Raw genomic sequence first — 27,612 nt, forward strand, 5'->3', positions numbered from 1 at the left:
AATTACCTCCTTTACGCGACCCCGACCCCTCCAGCCCTGTAGGAAGATAAATGTGTGAAGGTCTTCTTTTCTGGTTACTGTTACTTATAAACTTAATAAATAACTAAATAAATAAAATAATATCTGGTAAATGTAGGGGGGTCCCAAATGAGTGTCATTTAAAAATGTGGGTCCTGGTGTTATTAGTTTAAAAACAGATAGAAAGATTTATAATATATATAAATATATATATTTAAACACACATACACATATAGACACACACACACACACAAGCACACACAAACATATATATGTATATGCACACATATATATACACACAAACATACGTATAATATTTATACATATATGTATGTGTATCTATGCATACATCTATGCGGATATACACACATATACTGTATACACACACAAATATATATATATTATACATAAATGTATATATTTATATATGCACACATGTATATACGCACACATGTATATGCACACACAAACATGTATATGCATGTATGTATATATATACACACAGACGTATATGTAATGAACACACACCCCTGTGTGAGCTGCACCCACCACTCCCGTCAAGCATACAAGAGGCGCACCAGACCCAGGAATTTGCAGTGGGCGTGGACAGGGTGGGGGCGTGTCTTATACTAGCCCCGCCCCAAAGCCGCCCGTACCTTCCTCGTCTGGGGCCCAGGAAGCGACGCGACGGTTTCTCCGCCCTTCTGTCCAAGGAAACTTCAACTCCCAGAACTCCCTGGTGGGGACCCGCCCCCTCTTTCTTTTCCCGCAGCCGGTCGGTCAGCCTCGCCGTCACTCTCCCTCCCGGGGGCCAATGAGGCGTCGGACATAAGCGTGAGGCACCTGCGCCATTCTCGAAGCGCGTCTGCGCCTTTCGCGCTGCGTAACGGCCGGTGCGAGGATAGGGCCTCGGTGGCGCAGTCGACGTCGCGCATGCGCGCTGAGGACGCGAGGAGGAGGGGTGGTCTTCACTCAGCCCTGGACAGCTGAAGGGGGTAAACAGAGGCGGAGGGTCCCGAGGGGGTCCCCGCCAGGCCCACCCCGTCAGGCGCCCCGCCTGGCCCGAGAGGGAGGGGGACGCGCCGCCCACGCCCCCCCGCATGGAAGAGGCCGCTGCTGAGGAAGAGGAGGAGGAGGAAGGCCGGCCCTGAGGAGGAGGAGGGGGCGCTGACAGGTACTGCCAGTGGGGGGTCCTGGGTGGCCTTCCTCTGGGGTGAGTCCAGCCCTCGGCTCTCCCAGGGTGGGTGGGAGCCCTCCAGCCGCGGAGTAGGACTGCCCCTGGGGGGCTCGGCCTGGGTCCCCCTCGGGCCCCCCTGCTCCCCCGAGAGTCTTCCTCCCCCCGCCACGCCCCTTCTGGCCTGGCTTCTGAGCTCCCCCTGGCTGCGGCGGTGGGGGGTCTCTGTGGGGGCAGGTCTTCCTCGACCTTCTCTGCGTGCCTGGACCCCACCAGTACACGCACACACACAGGATGAGAATGGGGACCTCCCATCCATCTGCTCCCCCAGGACCCCCATAAATACATATGTAAGTACAGTATAGGACTGGAGACCCCCCATTGATCTGCCCCCCTCCCAGGACCCCATATGTACGTACGTACAGTTTGAGACTGGAGACTCCCCATAGATCCAACCCCCATGCATACATACAGCATGAGACTGGAGACCCACCATCAATTTGCCCCCACCCAGGATCCCCATAAATACATACATTCAGCATGAGACTGGAACTCCCCATAGATCTGTCCCCACCATGACCCCCCCCATATATACAGTGTGAAACTGGAGACCCACCATCAATCTGCCCGACTTCCATAAATACATACATACAGTATGAGACTCCCCATCAATCCACTCCCACTCCCAGGACCTCACCCCTGGCCCCGTCGCTGCCCACTCCCCGCCCCAGTAATACCCTCCCAGCACTGTTCACTATAGCCAAATATTCTTGTTAGAGCAGAAAAAAAGTTGCCACGAAGCCTAGCACTAGTGAAAGCAATTTTAGCACAACTGCTGAGAATCAGAGTAGGGATACACTACATGCCATCTTCTTTACCTGGTGGTGCTCTAGTCTAGTGGTCTTCAGCCTTTTTTATGCCATGACCCCCATAAATATAGACAGTATGAGATTGGAGACCCATTGTCAATCCACCCCCCAGGACCCTTTTCTCCCACCCCTGTCCCCATCGCTGCCCACTCTCCACCCTAGTAATGCCTTCCCAGCACTGTTCACTGTAACCAAATATTCTTATTAGAGAGAACAAAAAAGTTACTATGAAGCTTGGCACTAGTGTAAACTATTTTAGCACAATTGCTAAGAACCTGAGCAGGACTGGGACACAATCTCCTGGTACCTGAAGAGTCCAGTGATCTACAAAGGAATGAAACAATTCCTGTAAGTTGCTAAGACCTTTTAGCTGAGGCTTCATGACCCCATTGGGATCCTGACCCAAGGCTGGAGAACACTGCTATAGACGATGGTCAGGGCTGGCTTGCTCCATGTGTGGGTTGCACTGTTGCCTGAAGTCCACTGATTCCCACACTGAAAAACTGCTTGAAGCACCTCTTCTTCTTCTGCGCAGAGGTGAAGCCCCATTTGGGCTGTTTCATCTGACCAGTGGTTTTGGGAGAATGGTGCAGTCTTTAATGCATTGATGCGATGAAGGGGACACTCAGAGTATAAAAAAATGAGGGAAGAGGATCTTGACAATCAAAGGCAATGGCTGGTTTTGTGGAGCATATTTGCACCTGCACTGGTTGCTGCTTTTGTTTTGCTGCACGGTAACTGACACCAGCTTGTGCAGTGAGACGGGTGATCCTTGCCCCGTTGAAACAATTGAGTGCTATGATCAACTCAGATTGGTTTGAGAGGTACCAGGGATGGGATTTCTGTGCCACAGGTGTGGAAAGCACTCTTGGTGGGTAGCTTTCAAGTTACCTTTTCCTGATCTCAGAAGCTAAGCAGGGTCAGGCCTGGTTAGTACTTGGATGGGAGACCGCATAGGAATACCGGGTGCTGTAGGCTTCTACCATAGTCTTTCGAGACTGAAGGTTGCCAACCATTTCCTGCCTCTGAATGGCAGCTGAAGACTGGTCTTTTCCACAAGGCTTATTAGGATGGATTTTATTCTGTGCAAGGCTCTAGATATGTCCCAGTGCTGCTGTGAAATAAAAGGTCCATGGCGAGCTGGAAGAGTTGAGAGATGAATAAACAGGACTGTGTATACTGGGTTTGGAGGATCCAAACTTTGACCCCAAGGTCAACCAAAGAATTGCTTGTCCAACATACCTCATTTGGCCCATGCTCCTTGGCTCTGTTGAGACTTTGGAGATCTCTCCAGGTGTTGCTGAGACTTCAGCAAATCTGTGGAGAAATGAGAGTTGAGAACTTGCTCTTAAGATGCCTGGACAGGCTTTCAGGGTGCTCAGTTCTATCCTCAGTATTGAATCCTGTACTTTTTTGGTGCAGAATTATGGACTGCATCCATTCCTTGGTCTAGAGGGGTGTGTGGGTTTTCTTGCCTGTGTTGGAAAAGCACAAGGCCAGGCTGTTGACGTAAGGTTATCAACTTTATTTCTTGAATAGAGTCTGCTCTCCTTCTTCCTTCATGGGGTTGCCTGCCTCTTATCCCCTTCCCTTCAAATTTTCAACCAATTCACGTTCAAGAGGCAATAAGTCTTGTAAGAGAACAGGCAGGCCAAAATTGAGTGGTTGCTCTGCACTCCAGGAAGAACCTGGATTTTAGGTTCATCTGTGCTCTTTCGTGCCACTTTTGTTTCCGTGGCACTCGTACTTCTGACTTTCTCTGCATTGTAATCTACAATGACTCTCAGTTTAACAGACTTTAGAAACAACAGATTTTTCTGCTCCATTAGGAACAGCCATATATGTTTGGCTCCTCTCCATTGACTTCAGCATGTTTGAATTAAACAGACTTTCACCCTTAAAAGAGCATTCCTTTTTCCTCCCGTTAGTTGGTTAAATCAAAGGTTTGCTCTGTGTATGTGTGTAATATACCTAGAAGGCAGAGAGATCTTCTGAAGGTATTTGGCAGGTAGGATTTTTTCCTTAGAGCAGTGGTTTCCAGACTTTTGACTGGTAGTTCTCTTCACCTATTGGCCGCATCTCCCAATTAGGGCTACTATCCTATACATCGTTTAGGGCCGTGAGTTTTTCGCAAGGATTCTGTGGCTCCTCTGGTTTCCATGGCTCCCCAGCAAGCTGTGGCTTACAGTTTGGGAATCACTGCCTTAGGGTACAAACCTAACGGCTCAGTTAGGCTGGCACAAGTCCCTTGCACTGGCCCAGGAGGGTCGCAAACATGCTATAAAGCATGTTTGTGCCTCCTCATGTTTCAGCTGGGCCGGTGCAGTGACGCACGCTGGCCTACGGAGGCTGCATCCAGCCTCCACACCGACGTGGGGAGGGAAGGTTGTGCCGATGCAGGGGTCTGTGAATGGCAGGGAAGAGTTGGGGAGGAGATGGGAGGAGGGCGTTCCAGGGCGGGTGGAGGGTGGGCAGAGAGTGTTCCAGGGGGTGGGCGGGCAGGGAGCAGGTGGCAGGGCTGGGACCCAGTAGTGATGCCGGATCCCAACCCCATTCCCCGAGCAGCGCCTAGTGGCTCCAAGCTACTCTGTTCTCCTCAGACTTACGTCACCTCCTGAATTGCGTCACCTCCATTGGGTCTGTGGTGGCTTACCCGGGGGTAAGGGGAAGAGTTTCCTCTTGCCTCCATCTGAGACAATTCTGGTCCCAATGTTGCATTGGATACAGCACAGGCATCCTCGCCTGCCTGTTCCAGCACAAGATAGGATTGCACTAATAGAGGATGTTCAGATTTTATTGACAGAGGAAATGAGCAAACATACGTATATTTTCTCCCCCCCCCCCCATGGTGAAAATACATGGTAGATGGACTAGGGTTGGGTCACTCTCCATGCTGGACCGAGGCTGCGCTGACCTCTTTTGGACCTGAGCTAGCCTTGCTCCTGCTTGGTTGACCTTGAACATTCAGGCCTGTGCCAGCCTGTGGCTGAGCAGTCGATGTTCCAGAGTTTGGTTGAATTTTTATAGTAGGTTGTTTCTTTGTTTTACTCTTCACACTATTATACTGCCCTTCCTCCATAACGCTTTCCCTTGTTTTGTCCTTGCAACAACCCTGCAAGGGGTAGGTTAGTTTGAGTGATGGTGACTCGCTGAAGGTCACCCTGGAAACTTCATGGCTGAGCAGAGATTTGAATCTGCATCTTCCGCATCTAACACCAGAAAGGCTACAACATATACCTCGCCTCTGTGTTCTTCCTTTGAGTAACTAAACTCCATATGTGTAACATGAAACAATTGCACCTGTCTCAGTTGTCTTCCTTGTGTCAGTATTTAGTTTGTAAGCCCCTCAGGACAGGGACCTGACTCTTGCATATTGATAGTGCTACAGAAATGAAGATGATAACTTGAAATGCTTGGTACATTCTAGGTCCTCTTAGCTTTTTGTTAAAGAAATACTATAAGGTTTCTCCTCTTGGGAGGAGGAATTTCCTTACATGAAACTGATAGTTCAAGTGGTAATCCAGGCCTGCAACGTGTCATGTGTTGGAAGGATTTTGGTTTTAAAAATATCTTAAAATGGAGCTGTCATGGCTGGCAGAATAGGAGTCCTCACCAGATGCCTGACTGGATCAGCGTCCTGCTTGGTCTCTAAATACTTTTTGTTACAAGGCTGCAGCAAAGGACTGATTGACCAGCTCTGCAGCATGCAGTAAAACGTGAGTTAGGCACCTGTAATGTTAGGTTGGTTTTGAATGCCACAGCAGGCTGCCCACAGTTAGTGCCACCACTGAAGGCTGAAAGGCTAGTGAGGTCCCTGAGCTCTCTGCTTGGAGGAGGAACAATTAAAAGTCTCAGATAGTAGTGGAAAGTTTGTCTTTGCCATCTCAACTGGAGGTGCTGCTTCACTTCCTGTACAATTAACTAGAAGCTCTCTCTTTCCTTTTTCCCAACCCTCTCTGACCCCAGGTAATGTCAATGCCTCCTCTGTGGACATGACCTCAGCGGGAACACTTGGGTGCACAGTGACACCTCTGCTTACTTGTGTCCGACAGCCATATTGCGAGAAGATGGCAAAAGCAAACATTACTAGGGATCTCATCTGCCGGCAGCTCAAGGTACGTTTTGTCTGAAAGAATTTTAGGGGTCTGCCTGGCTGGGGTGGCACTGAAAAGGCTGTGCTGGAGTAATGTGAAGTGGCAGCTCAGAAAATGGCAACTCTGTAGGGTAGCTGCGTCCCAGTTGGAGTGCTGTGACCAAACCAGCCTCTTACTGTCAGGAGTGTGGTTGTGTGTTTGTCGTCCTCCTCTTGTGCACTCTTGTCCCCTCCTGCACTGCCTAGTTAAATGACATGTAGTTTGCAGTGATGCTCAAATGGGAAAACTGTGGGCACTGCCATCAATTGTCTCTGAAGCAGAATGCAGCTGAATTCTGTGTCTTGTTCAGAGGCAAGCTATGGCTGCTGCTCTTGCCCAGTTTGCATGTCATGGCAAATGGGTGACTGCAGAAGCGCTGGAGGGCAGGAGGGAGGGAGCATGGAGTGTGTTCTTGGCAGTTGAACCAGGGTTGGGTGTAAGGCCTGAACTGAGCTACAGTAATACGCATACACTCTCTCTCTCTGAGCTGCTTTTACCTTGTTTATTCATCTTATGTAAAGAATTTGTACACTGCCTTATTGGCTAAGCATTGAGACAGCAGAAGTGATGGTGGAAGTTGTGAACTTTCTGATGGTGGTTGAAGTGAAGTACGATCAGTCTCTTTGATATGATCTATATATGAATTTTAATTTTGTTTTCATTGGTTTATTTATTGGAGCTGACAGCTTATACCAATAAAGGTCTTTGAATTGAATTGTATTGAGACAGACATTAAAAATTCCGCTCCCAACAAAATGCAGCAGCTCAAACGCATCCAAAGACAAAGAAGTAGAGCTGATTAAAATAGTAAAACGGAATAAAAGCAGTGAGGCTAACAATAGAGCATCCATGGGAGCAGGGGTGGGTTTGCCTGGCCCCAAGAAAATGAGAGAGAAGGTGCCAGGAGTATTTAGCTTGGGGAATGGTTGCAAAGTGTGGGTGCTGTCACTGAGAACGCCCTCTGCTCCTTCACTTGCCACTGTGGGGAGGGGGCACCTGGAGAAAGGTCCTGCAAGGTCACTTCAGCTGCCACACGAGTTCTTGTGGAAGGAAGTGGTTGTTCAGATGAGCCTGAAAGGTGGTACCATAGCCTAGAGATTGAGGTTCCAGTCTAATTTCGAGAGGCTTCTTGCCTGGCCTTCTTCCTTGAAATCTCCCCTCCTCATATGTCTCTGCTCACCTGGAAAACAGCAAAAAGTTCTTTGAACTCCTCCCTAGCAGTGTGAATAAATGCTCTGTCAAGAAGTAACTCGTTTTATGATCATCAGCTTCTCATTGCAATGTGGATGCCAAGATTGGTGCAAAACAGGTGTGAGCCGCTGAGGTGCATGAGAAGAGTTTGGCCCTGCCAAGGCTTCTATTGCTATTTGCACTGGAGAGAGGTGGGTGGGTTTACCAACATTGTGGCTGAAAGTGTGGACAGAGCCAATGTTGTTGGGTCATTTACAAAATCTGACTCCTCTTAAACATGAGTTGCTAGCCATAGGATTGGCTAATGCAGCATGCAAGAATTATATTCTCTTCTTTAGTTTCTCCTGTGAGAGAGTAGGTTTCAAACCAGTCCTCTACCTGTGGGTGACTTTCTGTGGTGGAGACTCAGGGCACTATCCTAACCCCTTATGTCAGTGCTTTCCAATGGGACATGTGCTGCATCCTGCAGTTGGGTGGCACTCACGGAGGCCTCCTCAAAGTAAGGGAATGTTTGTTGCCTTACCTCAGAGCTGCACTGGCCTTATGTCAGTGCTGGAAAGCACTGACATAAGGGGTTAGGATTGTAGCCTCAGCTGAATAAGAAGCAGGGATCCCAGTACAGGCTCACCCTTATTGGTGCCTCTTGATTCCCATCACTCTTGTACGACAAAATCTACTCTTTGGGTATACAGGAGGGAAGGTTTTTCTTTTCTAAGCTAGCTCTTGCTTTGTTTTTCATGCACGCCATGCTTGGTGAGACCCAGTAGTGTCCTTGGATTTACCCTGAAGCTCCATTAATGCTTAAACAAATGAACCCCCCCATCCCTCCGACCAATCCCTCAGCAGTCTAAGGTATTAGAGACACTCTAGTGGGCATCTGGTGAGCTCCATGGCTTCTTAGTCCACTGCAGATGCCTCCTCGACAACATGGTTAGAGTGATGATTGCTGCAGCAGCTGGGGACCCACTATGGTCTTCTCTCCTCAGTGAAGTCCTGGGTGCCTGAGAAGCACCTTGCTTTCTGCTGTTGTGTGGAGGTAGAGAGGACCTGTTTATAGCCTGAGCACACTGGGCTAGCTAGGCTAATGCAACAGGTATCTCATCCATGCATAAATATGATTTGCTACTTACTCTTTCCAGGAGAAAGGCGCCCTCAGCTTTGAGCGACACTATCATGTTACTGACCCATTCATTCGCCGCCTGGGCTTGGAGGCAGAACTGCAGGTAAGTGGACAGTGCTGGGAGAGGAGGAGTTTCTATCTGTCCTGGGATAGAAATCGCAGAGCACCTGAGTCCTCCTGCAAACCTTGAAAGAGTTGGCCAACCTCTTCTGATGTGGTACTCTGTGATGAGCAGACAGGAATGACCTTGTCTAAAGTGCTGAGGGCAGGAGATGGTCTGAGTGTTCTATGAAATGTCCAGGAACATTGGAACTCTCCAACTGGAGGAGTTTGTTGTAATCCTGGGGCATTCTGTTAATTCCTGAACCAGCGTAACGTTTTTTTCCCCTCTGCCTCCTTTTAGGGTCACACTGGTTGTGTCAACTGCCTGGAGTGGAATGAAAAGGGAAAGTAAGTATGTCTAAAAGTGAGGGATAAAGATGGCAGCACAGTTTATATCCAAGGTGGAGTTGCAAGAATCCCAGCATCTAGGTGGGCAGCTACTGTTATAAGTGGCTGCTTTTTCAGTTTGCTCCTGTCTAGCTCAGCCAAAACATGCCTTCTCTGTACCGTGTTCCAGTGGAATCTCCTTTTCTTAGTTGGTTTTGAAAACCAGATGAGGTAACTTCATGGAAAACAGGCCTGTTAATAGGTGGTGGCCTTGCTGGGGTCCTGCCTCCCTCCACCTCCTTCCAGGAAACGTCAAACAGGCTGGGGACCTGCAAAGTGGGCTCCATCTCACTGTGAAATCATTGGTGCCAGGAAGGAGTTTATTCTGTATGTTGGCTATGTGAATGTTCCCTTGGTCAAGTCTCCCCTTGTGGACCTTCCCAGTTGATTTCACTGGAGATCCACTGCTGGAGATGGTTTACACAGAACCCTGCCTAATGAAGGGGGCTGGGTTAACTGGGAGAAAAAGGTGGAAGTGGAGATGAAGGGCTTGGCATTCTGTAGGTGTGGGAGTGTTGCTCCCAGCTCTCTTCCAGATAGGGAACCTCCTCTTACAGCCTTCAGGGAGACTCTGACTCACCTTCCTACCTGTCCACTCCAACTTAGCATCTTGCTTGCCTTCTTGTCCTTGTCACTCCTTTTCCCTCTCTTTGTCCCTCCAGTCCCTTGATGGCACCTCCTCTACTCCTCTGTCCCACTCCTTCTGTCTCCTGCATGCGTCACTGCCTCTTCCAAGCTCCACACTAGCATCTTCTTTCCTTGGTTTCTCTCTTTTCCCTGCTCCACCTGATTTCTCCACACTTGCTTCCTACCTTACTCTATTGTCTAATGCTCCCATCCTCTCCTCCATTTTCCAGTTAGGCTCCCCATCCAGTTTCCTCCTCCTGTGGCTGGCTCTCAGTGCCTGGGGATGATGTCACCCCCAGGTCTCTTGGAGCTGTCTGGTCATCTGGGTGATGTTCTTGCAAACCATGTGACCCAAGCATAAGTGTTGGAGCTCCACAAGCCTCAACAGCAAAATAAGGCTACAGTGTAGGGAAGGCAGTATGTCTCTGAACACCAGGTGTTAGGGTTAGCCTTTTGCGCTGCATGTGAGCCTCCAGCGGACTCTGGAAACCTAAGGCTGGGTTGGTATGAACTTGCAAGGCAGAGCTAGGCAGAGCTAGGGTTCATGGCACACTTTACAAGGTCATGGTATTTAGAGGAGGGTCAGATGCCGAGAGGTTGGAGTTATGCTGAACATGGCATGCCACAGAGTTTGAGGTTTGCCTAGCGACATATGGAAGCTTGCCCGGCAGGTATGTGTGCACACACAAAACACTAGCAGCTGAGGGTGACATTGGAGAGGAGACCTGTTGGGTTAGTTCCCTTCTGGCTGGCAGGGTGATGACTACTTACCTATAGTTCATTGCACAGTATTATATTTACTGTTTTCCTGGAGAAGTAGACCCAGTGCTGTTTAAATGTCTACAGGAAGCTAATCTGAGCAAAGGTGCAGTTCCTATCAAGGGAGTCTGCCCACCTCAGAGACTCTTCAGCCACTTGCTTAGCTGTTGGCTTGTTCCATTGCTGTTGAACTAGCCTACATCTGCTCCCATTCCTGCCACTGCAGTCTGCAGCCTGACATCAGCTGCAGAGTGTCCGAGTGACGCTTGCGTTATGGGGCTGATTGCAGATGGTGTGAAAAAACTGATTGAGGTCGGAATAACTCTGCAAGCCATTGAAACAGCTGAGCTGATCCTCTGTTTGTCTCCTTGGATTTTCCCAGTTTGCTGGCCTCTGGTTCTGATGACCAGCACACAATTGTGTGGGATCCCCTGAACCATAAGAAGCTCCTTTCCATGCATACGGGGCACACAGCAAACATCTTCTCAGTCAAGGTGAGCTAACTCCAGGCAGAGGTGGTGATCTCCTTAAACAGCATTCATTATCAGTACGGCAAACATGGTTTTCAGTCTCCAGAATAGGGGTGTATGGGCACCCTTGCTTGGCAAACTCACAGTACAGTTTCAGTCTCTGAAACTCCAGATGTTTTGATGGCTGAGCTGCAAATCCCCAGTGACACTACCTTGTTAACCCTGCCTTTGCTCAGCGCTTGTTCAGGAAACCTTCCTAGTTGCTCGTGCAGTCGCCGTCGCCAACTTTGGCACCTCAGATCCACCACAGCTGCCCTCCTTAAGACCAAGACCCTTTGCTGATTGAGTTTATTTCAACCAGACTGGATAAGTGGTTGCCCCACATTGTGATTGGCTGTCACAAGCTCAAGCCTCAGGTGCATGCAAGGGGGTTTTCTGTCACAGCTCCTAGCATGTGCACTGGTCATTGTGTGTGTGATGGATGACTGACAGTATTGGCTTATCCCACACATGTTCAGTTGGGGCTAAAGGGGAAGGAACGGCTGCCCTGACTAAGCTTGCAGTCGTGTGAGTCTCCCCTTTTATGCCATCACTTAAATTCCCTGGTTTTTCCCTGAATTTTATGGAGGCAACTTGCCATTGTTTGTGACAGTAAATGCCTCATGTTGTGACTGGACAACAGCCTAAGAAAAACACAAGCTCTGTTGCACTTCAACCCTGGAAGCAGAACATATCACGTGACAGCAGCAAATCTGTTTGCAGGTGGAGCTGGCAGACTGTGTTAAAATATTTTCCCCACCTTTGTGAGAGGCTTAAGGCAGCTCACACTTGGCACAAACCTATGCACTGGGGGGAAGGAGGACCTGTAGTTCTGGGTTTGAACCATTCCTGCTTTGCATGCTGAAGGTCTTCCTGGGTTTGGCTGCATCTCCAGGGAGGGCTGGGAAGTCGCTGCCACTCATTGTTGGCAGTGCTGACCAAGAGGGCCCCAGGCTGCCTTCCCTGTCTAGTGTGAGGGATGGATGCATGCTTCATTACATCTTGCTTGCTTTTTCCATAGTTCCTGCCCCATGCAGAGGATCGAATACTGATCACTGGGGCTGCGGATTCCAAGGTGCATGTCCATGACCTGACTGTTAAAGAGACCATCCATATGTTCGGTGACCACAAAAACAGAGTCAAGCGTATTGCCACGGCTCCCATGTGGCCCAACACTTTTTGGAGTGCAGCAGAGGATGGGCTGATCAGGTAAGGGCACTGCTTTGCATCAGGGGGTTGTCTGGAGTCTCTCCTTGTTGGCATGTGCCACCCTTTATTCCTCTCCTCCGCTCCAAGCACTCAGTGTTGCTTCCCCACTAGGTGTGGCTGCTCCATACCAAACTTCTGCTGGGGGGGGGAGGAAAGAGGACAGTACCTGTCGCACCACGTTGTCTTTAGTAGGGGACTGGGCTGCCTTGCACTGAGTCAGTCAGAGTTGTTTGTCTCCTGTGACTCGTGAGGCCTTCCCTGGTCTTTCTGCCTTGGCATTTTCTGTTGGAAGTGCCGCGGATTGAGCCTTGAGCCATATGCAGTTGCTCTGTAACCAAGCTGTATGCCTCCCCTGCAGCCTTCGTGTTGGAGGACACCTATGCAAACGAAACCCAGAATTGGTTGCCTTCCGCAATGACTTGGAATGCAGTGACTTGAGCTGGCTGCTTCTCTGTTGTGGGTACCTGCTAGTCCTCATTTTCTCAATTCCTTTTTGTAGGCAATATGACCTGAGAGAGAACAGCAAGCACTCGGAAGTCCTGATTGATCTGACTGAATACTGTGGGCAGTTGGTGGAGGCCAAGTGTCTCACTGTTAACCCCCAGGACAACAACTACCTAGCAGTGGGAGCCAACGGGCCCTTTGTGCGAATCTATGACATACGCATGATCCATAACCATAGGTAATGGAGCTAGGGCTGGTGACCTGGTGGGCCAAAGCCTCTCTCAAGTGGAAGTGGTGGTAGGGCTAGAACTCAGAAGACACATTCTGGATGTGTTGCCATGTTGCAAAGAGTTCCACAGAGCCTTAAAGACGTTAAAAGATAACGTCTATTATGTAAGATCCAGTTAATGATAAAATTGATCAGGCTTGTGCAGGTGAACATGTGGACCCATGATTCATCTGGCCAGGCAATGAAGCAGTCATAAAGCCAGCAGAGTTGTGCCTATTATAATAGGACATGTTGCAGGAAAGCAGTCAAGGTCGTTTGTAGCAGAGAGAGACCTGTCTGTAGTACCTCACAAGAACTGTTGTAGCACATGCTTTCCTGGGCCCACTTTCTCTGTTCTGTGAAATGGGTCTGGGACACGGCTCAGTCTTCATAAGGTGAGATCAAGGGGTGCATTCTGATTGTATTTCTGCTACAAAATACAAAGACCGTAGTAGAACCCTGAAGCCCTTTGGGTATCAGTGATATGTAAATGCTCCCGTTCTTTGCTGAACAGCTCTCCGTTTGTCTGCAGTGGTACCTAAAAGTCCTCCTTCCCAAGCTCAGCAACCACATCTGAGTATTGTGTTCGCTTGTCTTCAGAACTACTCTTCTTTCCTCCACTCTCTCTAGTTCTCTCCCCCCCCATCATAGATTTTTAAACTTCTTGGGAGAAGGATCTCTCCCTGTTTCTTTTGTACCTCTTATTTAGGAAAGCACATGTGTGTTCATGGCAGTTTGACTTTGGACACTAATCCTAATGATGGGTCCCCACATTGCACATGGGATGCAAACCTTAGTTGTGCTCAGAGTACTGTGTCTTCCTGATTTAGAATCCTGACAGACATCAACTGCAGCCTCGGGTCTCTTTTCCATCTCTGCCTTATTGTGCAAATATTCTTGTATACTTGAAGCAGTTTCAAAGTGGCTTGAAGTACTCTTGCCCTTCCCACCCTGAGAAGTTTTTTTGTACCCTCCTTTAACTGAACTGCTTTGGGTGTGTTCTCAGCTGATCTGCAGGGCGATGGCTTGTGGAAAACCTCCTGGATGTCCTTGGTTTTAAAGTGACTTTTCCTTTCTTCTGGTTAGAAAAAGCATGAAACAGAATCCCACAGCCGGAGTCCACACGTTTTGTGATCGGCAGAAGCCCCTCCCTGATGCCGCGGTGCAGTATTACGTAGCAGGTACAACTGGTTGGCCAGGTGCATTGGAAAGGTTGGTCTTGCTGGCTCATTGAGGGAAAAGGTGCAGCAGCAGCCTCTCGGCAACTCAGAGAAGACTGCTCCCAAGGCAGGGCTCTGCTCAGCAAAATGACTTACTTGAGGACCCCTTTTGTTCTTGATGGGTGCTGCAGAGGCTGAAATGCATCAATGCTGAAATGCCTTCCTTTCCGCAAAGTTGTGCAAGTGAACTATGCTGGGGTTTCTTTCTCTTCCCCAGGACATCTTCCTGTGAAATTGCCAGACTACAATAACCGGCTGAGAGTTCTGGTAGCCACGTATGTCGCCTTCAGTCCCGATGGGACAGAGCTGTTGGTGAACATGGGAGGGGAGCAGGTAAGACTGTGGCAGAGTTTGCGGGCTGATTTTCTGCATTTCCCTACTTGCTACCCTTTGTATGCTGCTGTTGAACCTTCTGAATTGGACTGGAAGGATGACTTGGATGTTTTGTAACTCGTAGGGTAGATGAGAGTATGATATTAAGCTCATTCACCATGCAGAAAACATCACAGAATGTGACACAGTAGTGTTATGTGGACCCACCTTATCCATGGATTTAATCAAGTGCAGATTGAAAATGTATTTTTAAAAATTAACTTACCCTGTCCTAGCTTTGTTTTGCCTGTATCATCAAAAGCTCACTGTCTGCTTCCCTTGACTTCTAGGTTTACTTATTTGACCTGACTTACAAGCAGCGGCCATACATGTTTCTCCTGCCAAAGAAGTGCCACTCTTCAGGAGGTAAGATGGTGCCTCTTGCAGAACGGGGTATTGCATGCAATCTGTGTGCATTGCCCAGATTTCCAGTGGATATTAGGGATACCAGACTCCAGTACCCCGCAGGGTGCCAGGGAGAAAACGCACAGTATTTGGTAGCTCTAAAAACATAAGAACAGCCCCACTGGATCAGGCCATAGGCCCATCTAGTCCAGCTTCCTGTATCTCATAGCGGCCCCACCAAATGCCCCAGGGAGCACACCAGATAACAAGAGACCTCATCCTGGTGCCCTCACTTGCATCTGGCCTTCTGACATAGCCCATTTCTAAAATCAGGAGGTTGCGCATACACATCATGGCTTGTACCCCGTAATGGATTTTTCCTCCATAAACTTGTCCAATCCCTTTTTAAAGGCATCCAGGCCAGATGCCGTCACCACATCCTGTGGCAAGGAGTTCCACAGACCAACCACACGCTGTGTAAAGAAATATTTTCTCTTGTCCGTTCTAACTCTCCCAACACTCAATTTTAGTGGATGTCCCCTGGTTCTGGTAAGCTCTGCTTAAAAGTGAAGGCACAGAATGACCAAGGGTAGCATAGAGCACCAGCCAGGGCTTTTGATGCTGTACCATAATCATCCAGTGTCAAAACTTCTGTTTACAGAGCAATAGAACCAGGTGTCTGTAGCAGATAGATGCTTGTCTCTCGGGAGGAAAGAGCGTGGAGAACTGAAGGAGACAGAGCTTGAGTGACTTTGAGCAATCAGTAGTCATGACTAAAAGTGTACCTAGAGGCCCCCCTCTTACTTCTTGTAGCTTGGGGCATCTCTCTGGTGCATTCAGGTTTTTCACTCAATGTGGTTTAATGTGGGAGGAGAGTTGAGAAGTGCAAAGTTAGTGTGTAGCTGCTCCAGTGACTTGAACTGGTTCAGTGGCCTTTCATTTTTTCCAGAAAGCTCTGGGTACTGTGGGGAGGTGAAACTTGGGATCTGTCATGGGACTTGCAGCTGTTTTTCTGAGCTAGGGTTCTTGGTGAAAGCCACAGCAGTTATGTTGGCACAAATGTGGCAGTTTGTATTTGGGCAGAAGAATGCCCTGAGACTTTTCACTAAGCATTTAGGAGTGGGCCCAGCATAACTTGAATATCCTATTTGGGGGGGGTTTCCCTCTATCTGTACTCCCCACTGTTAATAGGATGGTTCAGGAGCACTGACTACTATGGGGGCTGCCTGGTGCACAGAAGCATTTCCAGAGACAAGGGATGGTTTTTTCACGAACCACACAAAGCATAGGGGTGGCAGAGTCCTGGCAGATCCTCTGATGAAGCAAGGTGGGTTGTGAGGGGCACCTGGATTCAGGATGGTTGCTAGGCAGAGGTCTGTTTTCTCTCTGAACAGGAGTGAAACTTGACTTCATTTCGGCAAGATAGAAATTTGCTGTGGGCACTTGGTAGAAGCCAAAGAGTTGCTGGTGCCAGCTGCTGGAAAGGAGCAGGGGACCCGGCACAGTCCATCTTACAATTCTGGCTAACTCTGGTTATGCTCCTGACTTCTAGCAAAGGGACTTCTGCTGACCACTCTGTTCACTGGGGACCATCTGAGACTGGAGATAGTCTCAGATCGTTTGTTGTTATCTCATCCTGTTCCCAAGATAGTGATGGAGATAGAGGAAGGCATTGGGGACAGTGAGGCACACCCACCAGCACCTCTGCTATAGAGACTTTGCAGGGCCTTGAAATAATCTATGTAGCCTACCTGATGATGCATTTGTCCTCCTACTCTTGCCTTGGTCCAGCTCCCCACCTCAGTCAATGCAGGGACAATGAAAGTGATTGCCTTGCCACACTCCTACAAGGACTGGGGGCATAATACTTGCAAAGTGCTTTGAACTCCCTGAAATGCTGGCTGAACATTGGTCTCTGCCATCAGAGCTGCTCTTTGCCATAGTGGCCAGCGGGAAGCTCACAAATGGGGCAGAAGACAATGGCTCTCCCACATTGTTGTCCTCTCGCAACTGGTATTCAGTGGTAGAGTGCCCCAGAACATGGAGGTTCCATTTAGCTCTCTTGGTTAATGGATATCAATAAGGCCTATCCTATCTTCTATTAATTTGCCCAGTTCCCTTTGAAGCCGTCCAGGCGAGTGGTCACCTAGTGGCAGTGAATTCTGTATACTAACTCTGTGCCATGTGCAGGAATGCTTTCTCTTGTTGGCCCTGAATCTGCTGCTGATTGGCTCTGTGGGATGACTGAGCTGTGGCTTTGCAGAAGGAGAAAACCGTTCCTCTCCACGCCACTCATTGTTTGTATCAGTCTCTGTTATCTCGCCTTTTCTGTGGTCTTTCCTCACGGCCAGTGCTATGACCTTTCCTCCTAGGGAAGATACCCCCCCCCCCCAGTCATTACCACAGTTGTCCTCTTCCTACTCTATGTGCTTTTGGAGATGGGGCAACCAGAACTGAAGAAGGGGTGGGTGGACTCTGGGAGTGCTTGGGGGTTGCCTTTGGCCTCCTCTAGGCTGAGGGGCAATAGGCCAAATGCACAGAGGGTGCTTGCATACCACCTGCTGCTGATACTCTATTTGTCTTTGACTCTCAGAGGTGCAGAATGGGAAAACATCAGCCCCCACTGTATCCAATGGCATCCACCTCCACAGCAACGGGTTCAGATTGTCCGAGGGGCGAGCACACAGCAGGTACAGTAGCATCTCTGCCTTGCTGGCCAGGCCTGTGATGTGGGCCTATTCTGAGAGGTGACGACACAGTGACCAGCAACATCTTATTGGAGTTTTTCAGCTGGGTTAGGTGTTGTGCCTGTTGCTGTGTCCTCCCAGTGCTTTTGGCAGTGGGTGTATACCAGAGGTGGCCAAGCATATAATAATGTGCAGCTCTCAGGAATATGTTCGCAGAGCTCTTTTTTGCATCACAATTAATATAAAAGGTAAATAAGAAATTTTTGAGTTTTATAGTTTATTAGGTATAAATGGAGAGTCCACTGGATTTAAAACATGTTTAATGTTAATGGGGAATAAATATTAAGAATTTAAATATTGTGGCTCTCAAAGATTCAGTTTATGGCTCTTATGTTAAGCAAGTTTGACCACCCCTGGTGCATACACAGGCATAGAAGGGCAGGGCTGGGGGCAAGAACACTAATCTCTTTTGGAGAAGTGCCTAGCTTCTATGTCAGCTCAGTCTGCACAGCACTGATAAGAAGCCCTCCAGGACAAGTAGGTGCAGAGAGCTGTGCTCGTTGCTGACCCACTCTCTAGGGCAGGGGTGTCAAACTTGTTTCATACTGAGGGCCGAATAGCATTCATGATGCCTGCTGAGGGCTGGAAGTGATGTCGTTAAGCAGGAATTGATGTCATTAAACAAGTCATAATAAAAAATAAGCATTTTTTTCTTACTTAGGAACTCATTAGCTGCAAACAACAGAAGAGAAAATACACAAATCTTGATCGTATTTCAAGATATGAGAGAGCCCAATTTTCACGTGGGTTGCCCTTTCAGCAATAACACCACAGCACTGCTCAGCAGATGAGAGCCTGAGGGCCAGATAAAAAGCTTCTGTGGGCTGCATCCAGCCCCCGGGCCTTATGTTTGACACCCCTGATGTAGGAAGCCCCATAGCAGGCAGAAGGTCGTCCTCCTCCCCTTGCAGCAATCCTGTGAGGTGGGATCACTGAGAGAGAGTGACAGGATCACCCAGCGAGTCTCATGGCTGAGAAGGGCGGCTTTGAAACCCACTTCTCATCCAACACTGGAGTTGCTCCACCAAACCAGCTCTCAGGAATATACATGAAGTCATTACGACCAGTCCCCTAGGCTCCTGGGGTCAGCAAGAAGGAAGGCTTTGGCACCAGTCCCTTTTTTTCTTCTTAACATCAAAACAAGGAGCAATCAATCTCTTGAGCTATAACTTTTCTTGGCTTCATGACTTTCACCTCTACTGGTCAAAGTTCTTTGCTCAGAAGATTCTGCCTCTATGGAGAGCCACAGTCAGTTAGTCATCCCCCCAGTCCCTTTGCAGCTACTCCTGAGGGAAGGAAGCTGGACTCTGACCCTTGATGCCAGGGACCAAGAGAGAGATGTTGGGTCCCTGTTTCTGTTGGGTCCCTGTTTCTGTTGGGTCTTTTGTCTGTGTGGTCATAGGATCCAGTCCTGGCTGATAAGTGGAGTCTGAATGTGAGACGTGTATGACACAAGAAATGGAGATGAGATAGGCAGGCACCACATTCTGTCTTGCTGTATTCCTTGCTTCTGCAGCCCACAAGTGGAGCTTCCTCCCTATCTGGAGAAAATTAAGCTGCAAGCCAACGAGGCGTTCGCCTGCCAGCAGTGGACTCGAGCCATCCAGCTTTACAGCAGAGCTGTCCAGAAAGCCCCCCACAATGCCATGCTGTATGGAAACAGAGCTGCCGCCTACATGAAGCGCAAGTGGTGAGCAAACGGGACCCTTTCAGACCCCCCGACTGCTGTTTTAAAATGATGCTAGGGGAGTCTGGGGAGCTGTTGGCCCAGGCTGAGGCTGGTTGAATTGCCACCACCTGTGTCTTTAAGATGCCTTCCTCCCAACAGCAAGGGGATTGGTCTGCCTTTCCCTAAAGGGTAGAGAGATTCTGCAGTTGACAACCAAGGCCGTGCAGCCCTTGGCTTGGACTAGGAATACAGAGGTGTTGGAGAGGACTGAGATGCCTTTAGGAAGGGGGGAGAAGCATGTACCTGTTGGCTCCTCAGGAGATGGTGGGGGTGGGTGGGCACCTAAGTGGGTGAAGACCTGACTCGTTATCACCTTGCAGGGATGGGGATCACTATGATGCTTTGCGAGACTGCCTGAAGGCCATCTCCTTGAACCCCTGCCACCTGAAGGCGCACTTCCGCCTGGCCCGCTGCCTCTTTGAGCTGAAGTACGTGGCAGAAGCTCTCGAGTGCCTGGATGACTTCAAGGGGAAATTCCCCGAGCAAGCCCACAGCAGCGCCTGCGACGCCCTGGACCGGGACATCAACGCAGCCCTCTTCTCAAAGAGTGACAATGGTAGTGCGTTGCCCACTTACCTAATCAGCAGAGGCTTGCACCCCCCTCCCCAATCATAAGAAGCTCTTCTAATGAAGGGCAAATTATTAAAGGTTAATAATTGAACCTTCTGCCTTTCTACTATGTGCTTTTCCCTAATGGGGAGCACACAGTTTCTTCACACTGAATGAGACTTGTGGGGGTGCTGCTTAGCTTAGGGAAACAGCCCAGGTTCAGCCTGGCTCCTGCAGTGTTGCAATCCCTTCTCAGTTAGAGGACCAAACCCACAGGTGCTTTTAGAAAACGTAAGGGATGCAGAGCTGCTTGCAGCTTCCCCTGAGTGGTGAATGGTCACTCAGCAATTTCTAGGTTCCAATCTCAGATTGGGTTTTGACGCTGAGGGGTTGTGGGGCTGGTGGTTGGCCCATTTTTATTGTGTGTGGAGGTTGAGAGCCAGAGCTGCAGGACTGCTTCTGTTGTGAGTGATCTAAGGGACCCTTGGCCAGCTGCTCCCTCTCAGCCCTCCCACCTGCAATGTGGGGATAATGCACTTACTGGGAGAGGGTGAGGGTTATCGTGAGGAAAGACCCATGACTTGCTTTGCACAGTCAAGCAGTGCCTGGCTGCATTATCTTGCCATCAGCTGTGACAGGTAGGGTGGCCAAGAAGGCCTCATGTTGCCTTGAAGCCTCGACAATAAGTCCCGTGTTCTTCCAGCTGAAGACAAGAAAGGGAGCGGCCCCATCTGGATGCGAGCAAGCGGGCGTAAAGATTCCGTCTCCGAGGACGAGGTGGTGCTGAGGGAGCGCAGCTTCGACTACAAGTTCCGGTACTGCGGCCACTGCAACACCACAACGGACATCAAAGAGGCAAACTTCTTCGGCAGGTGTGTGGCCCTTGTGCCAGGACTCTGGCCACACGGCATTGTGCAGGCAGTCACCTTGAAGGCCTCTGAGAGGAATTTTATCAGGGAATACAAAGTTTCCTTTGGGCCCTTCTCTTCTCCATTAGATCATATTTTCTACAAATTACGATATACAAAATGATTAGGCTTACACAAAATGTGAATGCACATCTTCACACAATATACGCAAACGTTTTCTGAATCCCAGGAAACTTTATGGCCCCCTCCTTTGACATCTGGCCCCCTTTTTGATCCCAGGGCCCAGTACCCCTTGCACTCCCTCTCATGGGCCGTGGGCTACCTCCACTGCAAGCACTTTCCTCTGGCCTTAGGGAAAAGCAACTCTTTGGCTTCTCGCTTCCTTTCTCCACCAAGTGGAGGCAGCTCCCTGCCCCCTGCTTCTGTGTTGAGGACGCTTCCTCCCTCTGGGCCTGCTACTTGAGTTTCTACCACTGGAATGGGGCCCTCTGTGGCACACAGTGATCTCTGCTTATGTCCCTCCAGTAATGCTCAGTACATCGTTAGCGGCTCAGACGACGGCTCCTTCTTTATCTGGGAGAAGGAAACAACCAACCTGGTGCGGGTCCTGCAGGGCGATGAGTCGATTGTGAACTGCCTCCAGCCCCACCCCAGTTATTGCTTCCTGGCCACCAGTGGCATTGACCCAGTTGTCCGCTTGTGGAATCCCAGGCCGGAGGTAAGAGCAGATGGGGGGGGGGCCTGCGAGGGTGCTTTGTGCAAAGGGGTAGTGGGAAGAGCACTTGCCTTAGAGGCAGAGGCAGAAATGTAATACATACTCTGTGAGATGACACTTCTAGCCTGCCCTTCCAAAGTGAAGTGTAAATGGGTGCCATAAAGAGTTATAACTCTTTCTTCCGCCTTGCACCTCCCTTCCCTTTCATCTTCAAGCAAGACTGAGAGGGAGGCCATGCTGCAGAATGGTGACTTGGCCAGCCAGGAATTTGGGTCTAGGTCTCCTTGTTGCTAATCCAGCCTTTGTAACGTTACACCATACTGGCCCAAGTGACCACTTCCTGTGTCATTGCATGTTGCGGAATCTCGGAATCTGCTCACCACTGCTTGCTTTCATAGTGAGCAGAATTGGAGAGTTTGTGTGCAACACAGGGAAGAGCTTCTGGCCCTGCTTCTGGGACACACAATGGTGCTTCCTCCTAGTTAGTATGGAAGAGCAAGACTCGAGAGGCCAGGTGTGCCAAAGGCTTTTGGCATGTGGATGTTGCAGAACGCCCTTTGGGGACTTTCTAAGAGGGTGAAACTGGCTTGTAGGAGAGGGCTGCCAGTGGCTCCTTGCTGTGTTTGGAGGAGGCATGCCTGCTGCGGGGGAGGGGTGTTGGTGCGCCCATAACGAGCAGCCTTTGTGGATGTTTCCTCCCTTTTGATCTTGCAGAGTGAAGCTGTGAGTGGGCGTGTGGTGGAAGACATGGAAGGGGCTTCCCAGGCCAACCAGAGGCGTATGAACGCTGACCCGCTGGAGGTGATGCTCTTGAACATGGGCTACCGGATCACAGGACTGACCAGCGGTGGAGCCGGAGGCTCTGATGATGAAGACAGCTCCGAGGGGCAAGTCCACTGCCGGACCAGCTAGAGCGGAGTTGCTTCTCCTTCCCACAGTTGTTTCTTTTGATTGGTTGGTTGTTTTGAAGGGCAATCTAGTCTGCTCAGTTGGAACTTGAATGGACAACCACATTGTTGCACGCTCTGCACAGAGCAGGCAGGGGGAGGAGGAGTGGCGCCAGCTGTGTGGGTCTGCTGCTACCGTCTCTCCCCTCGGCCATACCATTCTCCTCTTTGGGCAATCTGTGAACAGGGCATCCTTGCCTGTGCAGGGCTCCTTTTTGCGGTGTCTTTGAGCCATTCAGAACTGGCAGCAGCTGTCCCCTCCTCTGGTACTGCTGCTGCATGGCCTGGAAGATGGGGGAGGGAGGGCAGCGTTGCCAACATGAATGCATCTTGCCGGGTGGATGTCTGGAAACTCAATAAAATGTAAATTAGGGCAGGGATTCTGGAATGAAGTGTCATGCGGTGATCAAAGCTTGGCTTGCCTGCTGCGCTGCTAGCTGCCTGTCCTTAGTTTGGCTGTCACGTTTGGGCTTCCGTTGGTGGTCCCACCGCAGAAGCCAACTAGCGTTCACCTGGCCTTTGCAATCTAACACGTGGTCACAACAAAAGTGGCCAGATAGAAAAGCAGGCACCTTAGTTAAAGCAAGACGGCAGCACGGAGGACCTGCAGCCGGGCAGAGAAACTAACTCTTTGCTGGCTCTCGTATCCAGTACTTTGTTTCTTCCATGTGCAGAGAGATGGCTGTAACAGGGAGAGGCCCCTTTCTGGGGTCTGATGAGTTGTGTGACCTGAGCTAGTAAAGGACCTGATGTTGCTGCTCTTTTGGGAACTCCTGGTGATTTTATTTCCCCCTCTGAAAGAGTTGAGTCGATGTGTTTCTGTGGCCAGGAGCAGAGTACTTTGCTGTTCTGCCTCATCACCCTTGGAGGCTGGTGATGCCTGGTGTGATGGAATAGCTCACTGGCCCTGGAGAAGGTTCCCCTCCCCCCCCAGCACTGATGCAACTTCCTTCTTTGCCACAGGCATGAGAAATCCCATGGGTGGGTAGTCTTTTGCGTTCCTTCTAGCCCCTCCCAGCCCTGCTCCCGGGATATACCTGGTGTGCAAAACCCCTGAAAATGGCAGAGTGTTGTCTTCAGTGACCCATCTGTGCAACCTCAAGTGTGTTACTCTTTTAGATTCTCTCCGTGGAAGTCTCACAAACACGTGTCATGTTGCTATCACTGTTTTGCTGCCAACATGGGGCTTTGGAAAGTGCTGCTGTTTGTAGTGCTGGTCTTGGAGACGTGGCATCCCGACGCACTGTGAGTTGCATCTTTGGGAAAGAGATAGTTCAGCACCACACTTGGGCCTCGACTTTTATGAAAAAAGGTGGCAGAAATGAGGGTGGGGGTGGCATTGGTCTGAGCCACCAGCATAGAAGGCATAAGGGAGAAGCATTGCTGCTCAAATGCAAGGCCCTCCCAAACAGGTGAACTTCAGGAGGAGCTTGAGGAAACATTTGCTCTTCTTCCACAAAAGCCCTCTGTGGCACAGTTGCTGGGCCATATGCATCTGGAGTGCAGCCTCTCCAGGGCTGTGGCGCCCCACTTTGCTCTTCTGGATAAGAGGCTCCTTGCTCTTCCCTAAGCGCTTTGCCTCCAAGGGCTTTTTTGGCTTGAACCATCACACAAATGCTCTTTGTGGGGGATTTCTCTGGAATGCTTTGGAACTGGAGGGATGGTAGGCTGCAGGGCAGGGTGGGAGGAGAGAAACAGGGTCTCACTGGCATCTCTCCACAAAACGTTTTCATCTCTTTGCTCTTCTCACCTCCAGGAAAGGTCAGCAACACCCAGCCACATTTTCCTCTGCAGAGAAGGGACTGCTTCAGTTTCTTCCTGTTGTGAAACTGGCTAAGAGCTCAGTTGGGTCTTCCAGCTCCACTTGGTCTGGGTCTAGATCACTACGTGGTGGCCTCCTGGCACTGTGGATTTCCCTCCTCTTCCCCCTAGAGATACGGGTTGGAACAGGCCAGCTTCTGCTCAGCCCTCTTATTACCTAAAGCCAGGTTCTTCTCTACTAACCAGGCAGCTGCTTACAAGGTGGTGCCTCTGATGTATCCTTCTCCCTTTAGAAGTTAACTGTGTTTTGCAGGCCCTTAAAACTGCATTACCTAGATAGACATTGTTCAGGGTAAACCCTTGATGTCAAGGTACTGGAGAGATCCTTCAGTTTTTCTTTTTGTCCCCAGACCTCACTGCTTGTCTCAAAGTGTGGGTTTTTTGAAATGCAACTGAATTGGAAGTTTTGCCAGATACATACCAGGCATCTGGAGCCCATCCCCCTGTGCCCTTGTTTTTTGTGGCTTATCCTGTTGCTGTTTCTATTTCTTCCTTGGTTTGTATGGGATAGTCAGTTGGCCTTAACTTCCTGCTGAAGAGCAATACTTTGCAGGGGATGGGGGAAGATTGGGAGGCAGGGCAGAAAGAATTGTGTTTCTCCCCACCCTACATCTTCCTGGAGCATAACAAAAGGCTTATCCTAAGGAGTAACATGTAGCAAAAGCTTTGCAGTCTCTTCTCTCCCCCTCCCCAATATTCTACACATAGGTGGGACAAAAGGAGTAGTAAGAGAAAATGGCAGTCAATGGGGGAAGAGTTCAGTGACGATGCTTCCAATAAGTGAGTAGCCTTCTGCAATCTGGAGATGAAACTGCTTATAAATTATGGGGTGGGGGGGAAGACATCACTTGCAAGACAAGTTGCCTTGAGCGGTGAAGTTGAGACCCTTGGTCAGGTTTTTCCTCCTTGCAAGGACCTTTCAAACATGGTTCTAAACCTCCATGGCAAAAGCTTGCCAACTCCCTCCTTTGTCCCAAGAACTCGGAGTTTAGGAAACAGGATCAAAGTCCTGTTCTGTCTCTTCTGTTATGGCAGCTACTGTTTTCCCGTTGTGAGAGCCTGGCTTGCATCATTCCTTTCCTAGGTCATGCAGAGAGTTTTTAATTGATTGCTGCTTTGTGTAAGGAGAAAAAAAAAAGTAGTGGGCAAAAGGCAGTCCCATTTTCTAGACACCTTGTTCTGGGTACATAGAGCATGTACATAGTCCATTGATGGAAGAACACTGAGGTGGGATAAGAAGTGCTGCCAAGCTCACCATTGCCCTCTCCCATTTGGGTCCTGGGAAGAAAGAAGCTCTATTCTTCTGTTTCTTGGGTTAACTTTTTCTAAAGTCTAGAAGAGTGCTATTTTTGTAATCAAGCAGAGAGGATCCCTTGTGGTGTATAAAATGAGCACCCCAAAGAAAGCTTCCTTTTGGCTGCTAGGAAGATAGTTGCAACACTCATATACATTTTCAGGAATTGAAACAAGATGACAGCAAGCCTAAAAGTTGCCCCTGCACATGTAGAAGTAACACAACAAGGCTTGGTCTTTGTCATTGGGAATGGGATTTGTGTTTCTCTGGAAGAGAAAAGGGATAAGCAATTAAACACTACTTTCCTTCTAGTCTCCTTTTGGTGTGGTTCTTCTGTTCTTAAATTGGCCTAATGGCGGTTTTCTGCTCTGGCTCTGGAAAGGAGAAGCCAGGCTGCTGGCTTAAGATCTGGCCTTCCTGATTTGGGGCACACATCTTTCTTCCTGCACCCACTGTTACCAAGAGAGTTGTGTGGAGAGTTAATAAAATGCGACATAGTGTGATCAGTCCTGCTTCTTCCAAGGAAAAAGTAGCTAAGGCAAAGTAGAGCAGCTCTGTTAAGGATCTTACACGGGATACAATTGGTGTTATGCAGAAATACCCCCCCCCCATTTTGCAAAGACTGGTGGAGAGAGAGGACCTCCAATCGAAGGATGTAGATTTAGTAAGAAAATACCAAAAGTAATACTCTTCCTGATCTACATCTTGAGTGCCTGGCCATGCTGGTTGCAATATGTTGTTGTCTTGTGTGCTCCCTGGGGCATTTCGTGGGCCACTGTGAGATACAGGAAGCTGGACTAGATGGGCCTTTGGCCTGATGCAGCAGGGGTCTTCTTATGAACATGCATTTAGGGTGCATCTGAAAGGGTGAAAGGAAGGAAGAACATGGATTGGAGGGAAGATATTACACAAGGGAAACTTCCTAATCTTTTATCCCAATCCCTAAGCTAAAAAGGGGGAAAGACATAAAGGATTTAGAGAAGAGTTTGGAGAGAAAAGCACCAAATGTGGTGATAGTTCCAGAAGATAGATATTGCAGAAAATCCCCCACCCTTAATATATATGTCTCTCTCCTTAAGGGGATAGGAACCCTTTACTGTAACACTCATATAACCAGTGTGAAGCACACTATACAACTTTATTTTGGTACAGAGGTCTTAGACTGGATAACAGATCAGTGTAACACATTGGAATGGAGAATCCCCTTCCCTCAAAGAAGAGGCTGAAATAACTTCTAATAAAAGATTTTAACTTTATTAAGAGAGAATAGGTAAGGAAAAAATACCTATTTCACCTGAAAAGAATTATGTCCTAACCAAATGAAATGAATTCCTATTGATGGTGAGTGCAGTGTAATGAAAGGGTCTAATGCATCTTAGGAAAAGAAGGGGGGACACTGTTTAGGGAAAGGGGGCCAGGAGTCCCTACTGTTCCACCCCAGCTTCTCAAAAGTAGTGAGAAGGGAAGGAAAAGGTAGAGTGAAAGGGCTTCCGGCACAATACACCTATCTGTATTCTTGAAGAAGGTTTGTTGTGCAGGGATCCAGAAGTCCTTTGAGCGGTGAATGGAAACCCTGTCCTGACACAACACCTGGGAATGTACCAGTATAGAGTGACAATTGCTGATCAAAATCCCTTACTATAAGGATTATTTTGAGTTGGTGCTACCTGCAGAATGGGGGATAGGCTGGTTAGGTGGGGATATTGAGGTGATAAGGGGTGTTCTGTTTTACTGTGTAACTTGCTGTGTGAATGGGAATTCTTCAAAGGCTTTAGTGGTGTCAGCAAAAATGCAGGCTTACAGTGGTCACTGAGTAGAGGGGCTTGAGGGGGTCTGGAATCTTGAAGTGAGGTTTATGTACATGCAAAATGCAGGTACCTTACTACAGGTAAAATGTTGGTGTTTTGATGCAACACACAGAGGTTAAAGAGGTTGCATGCACTAAGGGCAAATGCAAAATGTAAATACAGCTAGGAGATGCATAGAAAAGATGACAAAGTCGCACACTCAGTAATACATTGTGGGTACAAAGTTGCATATATTTACAAGAGATACAATGTGAGATTCTTCTTCCAGAATGTGTGTTTGTTGGGCGGTTGGGGGGGGGGCCTCAGGTACACAAGACTCAGAAAAATGGCCTGCACGTCAGAGGAATAAAATTCTACTGTTGTAAAATGGCTTCCAGCTGCATGGG

General features: G+C 49.0%; 1 protein-coding gene across 2 annotated transcripts; it reads left to right on the top strand.

Moving 5' to 3' along the window:
* The first annotated feature begins 966 nt into the window (after positions 1-966).
* On the top strand, positions 967-25,729 carry WDTC1 (WD and tetratricopeptide repeats 1). Of its 2 annotated transcripts, none has more exons than XM_066638421.1 (16): positions 967-1,192; positions 6,028-6,176; positions 8,525-8,608; positions 8,909-8,955; positions 10,763-10,874; positions 11,911-12,098; positions 12,598-12,780; positions 13,897-13,991; positions 14,248-14,363; positions 14,693-14,768; positions 17,341-17,437; positions 19,011-19,184; positions 19,544-19,782; positions 20,476-20,644; positions 21,167-21,359; positions 22,071-25,729. In XM_066638421.1, the coding sequence occupies exons 2-16, from the start codon at positions 6,054-6,056 to the stop codon at positions 22,266-22,268; spliced, it is 2,094 nt and encodes a 697-aa protein (XP_066494518.1). In that variant the 5' UTR covers positions 967-1,192; positions 6,028-6,053; the 3' UTR covers positions 22,269-25,729. The 2 variants fall into 2 exon arrangements, with proteins under 2 accessions (XP_066494518.1, XP_066494519.1); XM_066638422.1 differs by having other exon boundaries at positions 19,544-19,779.
* Positions 25,730-27,612: the final 1,883 nt, after the last annotated feature.

This window comes from Tiliqua scincoides, chromosome 10 (assembly GCF_035046505.1).
Source record: "Tiliqua scincoides isolate rTilSci1 chromosome 10, rTilSci1.hap2, whole genome shotgun sequence".
In the NCBI taxonomy this organism is placed as follows: domain Eukaryota; kingdom Metazoa; phylum Chordata; class Lepidosauria; order Squamata; family Scincidae; genus Tiliqua; species Tiliqua scincoides.

What these genes read in the sequence shown, in the direction of transcription:
- WDTC1 (XM_066638421.1), top strand. Translation starts at nt 6,054, where the DNA reads ATGACCTCAGCGGGAACACTTGGGTGCACAGTGACACCTCTGCTTACT. An exon ending in GAGGGGCGAGCACACAGCAG is followed by an intron (nt 17,438 to 19,010) that starts GTACAGTAGCAT and finishes TTGCTTCTGCAG; the next exon opens with CCCACAAGTGGAGCTTCCTC. An exon ending in TGTGGAATCCCAGGCCGGAG is followed by an intron (nt 21,360 to 22,070) that starts GTAAGAGCAGAT and finishes TTGATCTTGCAG; the next exon opens with AGTGAAGCTGTGAGTGGGCG.